Genomic DNA, 3,780 nt, shown 5'->3' on the forward strand with positions numbered 1-3,780 from the left:
TAGGTGGGAGGAATAGTTCCATATGGAGGATTTGCTGGAAAACTAATTCCCCATAGAAAAAGTGATTCCAACGATTCTGACAACCAAACGTACCGAGAAAAACACAATCCTAGCAAATCCCCTGACCCATAAATTCCACCTTTAAAATTCTACATCCAAACCCACCATAAATCAGTTTATGTGAATGTTGTCTAACAGTGGGTGGTGTCTTTCCTTAGATGCATGCCGCTATATAACAAGTCCATTTTCACTTTGACCTCCCCGTCCTTCCGTCAGACTCCCACAATGCCGGCGGTCATCTAGTTATTAACGTAGATTGCATCTGAAAAGTTTCGACGAATACACTAGTTGACTGCGTAGCATTTGTCAAACGTGACGAACTTCTACTTCGCTGTCTTCTGTGGCTGTGCAATATCCGACTGAAACTCTGAGAGAGAGATGCAGAACAGCTGTTTGAGTAATGGTGGGTGGACAGTTACAAGAAGAGTCCAAGTAAAGCTTGATACCAAAACATTTTCATCTTCTTCTCCATCCAATTTGATCACCAAATGTTCTTCATTTCCTAAAGCATTACCCATTACAACCCCCCTTTTTCTTTCCACTTCTTTAATAAAATTAATCCCAACAATTCCAATCGCTAGTACGAGAAACCCAAATTCGTTATCATCAATCGTTTCGCCTCAGTCATCCAACTCGGCCATTACCACCACCAGTGAAGATGGAGAAAATCATTCTGGTAACTTTCGAAGATGGATTGAATTGGTGGGTGAAGTATTATCCACAGCATTTCCTATTTGGGTTGCATTGGCCTGTGTCCTTGGCCTCCTGAAACCAAATTCCTTCAATTGGGTTCAGCCTAAATTGACACTAGTAGGAATTACTGTCATTATGCTTGGAATGGGTATGACCTTGACTATTGGTGATCTTCGCGGAGCTCTTGCAATGCCCAAAGAACTGCTCTGTGGCTTTTTCCTTCAGTACTCAGTATTCTTCTAATCCTTTGAGAATTTTCTTTTATCTCTTTTGGTTGATCGATTTCTTTTTTCTTAGAATTAATGCATATGTACAACACACCAGCCTTGTCGTACATTTTTTATCACAAATTGAGTTGATTTTCTCCATTCCTAAGTTTGAGTGTTAAACTGATCATTCGCTTGTTAATCTGGCAATCTAATTTGGTTGGTATTTTGGTTTAATATTTAAGGTTGACTATTGGCCTAAGAAGCATGCAAAATGATACTACCAGTGTCACTCATTGATAAATTTTGAATAAATGTTATGTCAAATGTATAAAACCTGTGTTGCTGCCCACAACTGAAGGGAATTGGTTGACTATGGTGAGCACAGCCTAGATATAGTTCTAATGGTGAATAAATTGGGTGGGTAATGTTGATATGTTGCAGGTAATGCCATTATCAGGTTTCTTTGTGAGCAAGCTCTTAGGTTTACCTTCTTATTATGCAGCTGGTCTGATACTGGTAGCTTGCTGCCCTGGAGGTATTCTCCTTCTGGGTATTATTCTCATTTTCTATTTCGAATTATTCACTTTCTACGTTTGTATCTAATTTGTGTTTTCTTTGCGATACAGGAACTGCAAGTAACATTGTAACGTACATAGCTCGGTATGTGCAATCAAAGAATTCTTGTGTTCCAAATTCTTCCACTGACAAAAGCAGAGAAATGCTAACATCTTTAAATGCCATTTCAGAGGAAATGTGGCTCTCTCGGTCTTGATGACAGCATTGAGCACCGTGTCTGCTGTGGTATTGATATATTTTCGTTAAAAACACAGCTTTCTTCCCCGTCATTTACCTTGTGTCTTCATGAATATGAGAATATTTCTTATTTCAGGTAATGACCCCTTTGCTGACCGCAAAACTTGCTGGGCAATATGTTGCAGTGGATGCAGCTGGACTACTTATCTCAACTTTGCAGGTGAGAGTAATTGTTGTTTCAGAGGTTTAAATAGCTTGGTTTCCCTGATACTTGATCAAAATAAAACACGTTAAATTTTAATATGTTATAAGCATTGAAGCTCCTGAGAAGCGATTATGGTTACATAGCAATAACTAGTGGAAACAAAATGTAATATTTGACACTGAAATTTAGTGGGCAGTTGATGTAGATTAAACAAGTGTGTTATCCTGGTTGTTTTAACAATACTCTATTCGTTCTGCGTAGGTTGTGCTTCTTCCTGTACTGGTTGGTGCTCTTTTGAATCAGTTTTGCCGAAGTTTTGTTGAGATGGTTTCTCCATTGATGCCACCAGTTGCGGTCTTAACCGTAGCTGCTTTATGTGGTAGTGCAATAGCCCAAAATGCTTCTGCAATTCTTACGTCTGGTCGACAATTGGTACTTGCGAGCTGTCTCCTTCACGGGCTTGGATATACACTTGGCTACCTACTTTCAAGGATGCTTAAACTTGACGAGTCATCCTCTCGCACTATCTCCATCGAGGTTGGGATGCAGGTGAGCGATTGCGCTTTCTGATTCCACCACTACTTTTTTTTCTTCTTCTTAACACTATCCTCACTACTCTCTGCTACTGTAGAACTCAGCACTTGGATTAGTTCTTGCCGGTCAGCATTTTGGAAATCCACTGACGGCTGTACCATGTGCAGTATCTAGTGTATTCCAATCACTTTTTGGTAGTTTACTAGCAGGAATCTGGAGATACTCTTCCAGCACCACCACACCAACAACAAATGACAGAAACAGCGACAATGACAATTCCTTACCAGGAATAATCTCTTGACAAGATTTTGAGTTATTCAAAGCTGCCATTATCTGCTCTGAGTATCTTTTATCAATAGGCTTTGAATTGGGGATTCCAAGAACCATTTTGCTTGCTTCTGTATAGTTGGTTGTCAGTACGGTTGGTTGCAAGTTTCACTGGCTTCAATCACATGAATTCATTCAATGGTGCTGCTATTTTTTCGAGAAAAAAATCAATGTGCTAAGGAACCCATATACTTGTTTCTAAGTTTTGTTGTTAATGTAAGAGCGTGTAAATAAACTGTTTGCAGTGGTTTCAAATAGAGTTTTGTTTGACGGAGAGCAAAACCAGAACAGAAATGAGCAACAATCATAGTCTATCTATTGATCATGACGGATTTTTAAATACTTAGGTGTGCCTGACTAAAATAACTGCATTATTTATTTATTTTTATTTGAAAAATAATCAGCTTATATTTAATAAAACAAGTTAATTTTTTTTTCTAAAAGCAACAAGTTTTTTTTTTTTTGGAAGCAACAAGTTGAATGATTTGAACTAGCACATTAGGGGTTGCCCTCAAGGTGCACCAGGATCACCTCATCGACTTTAAAGAAAATAAATAAAATAAATAAGATAAGATTTGCTTCTATCATGATTCATACCGAGCTTTGGTTGGTAGCCTAGCATATGTTGTAAAAAAAAATTGAAAAAAAAGAGACTTGCATATGTTGCCTCATTAAAACCCTGTCAACGAAAATTCATAATGGTAAAACCTTGACAATGGAAAAAGAGATTCAGAGTGAGAGTTCTATGACGTACTTGTAAGTGATTCACAGTGTCTATCTGAATCTGTCTGAGTGAGAGTGTGTGTTTCACTTGTACTTTGTAAGTGTGTTTATCACACGTTTACTGTTTTGTCACTACAGCTGTAACTGTTAACAACCTGTACTGTTTGTTGTGTGTGTCAGCCTTATAAGGCACTCTTGTTGTACATGTTTCTTTATCAAAAACATCAATAAAGATTTTCATTACTAGTCATTAATAAAATCTTTCATGGTATCAGA

The 3,780-nt window shown here is 38.0% G+C and overlaps 1 protein-coding gene across 1 annotated transcript; it reads left to right on the forward strand.

Moving 5' to 3' along the window:
- The first annotated feature begins 291 nt into the window (after positions 1–291).
- On the forward strand, positions 292–3,131 carry LOC113281141 (probable sodium/metabolite cotransporter BASS1, chloroplastic). Its single transcript, XM_026529804.1, has 7 exons — positions 292–984; positions 1,404–1,497; positions 1,589–1,622; positions 1,709–1,763; positions 1,852–1,935; positions 2,182–2,469; positions 2,552–3,131. Exons 1-7 carry the CDS (start codon positions 439–441, stop codon positions 2,753–2,755), a joined length of 1,305 nt encoding a protein of 434 aa, XP_026385589.1. The 5' UTR covers positions 292–438; the 3' UTR covers positions 2,756–3,131.
- The last annotated feature ends 649 nt before the right edge of the window (positions 3,132–3,780 follow it).

This window comes from Papaver somniferum, chromosome 1, assembly GCF_003573695.1.
Source record: "Papaver somniferum cultivar HN1 chromosome 1, ASM357369v1, whole genome shotgun sequence".
Lineage (NCBI taxonomy): Eukaryota > Viridiplantae > Streptophyta > Magnoliopsida > Ranunculales > Papaveraceae > Papaver > Papaver somniferum.

What these genes read in the sequence shown, in the direction of transcription:
- LOC113281141 (XM_026529804.1), top strand. Translation starts at nt 439, where the DNA reads ATGCAGAACAGCTGTTTGAGTAATGGTGGGTGGACAGTTACAAGAAGA. An exon ending in TGAGCACCGTGTCTGCTGTG is followed by an intron (nt 1,764 to 1,851) that starts GTATTGATATAT and finishes TTCTTATTTCAG; the next exon opens with GTAATGACCCCTTTGCTGAC. An exon ending in CCATCGAGGTTGGGATGCAG is followed by an intron (nt 2,470 to 2,551) that starts GTGAGCGATTGC and finishes CTGCTACTGTAG; the next exon opens with AACTCAGCACTTGGATTAGT.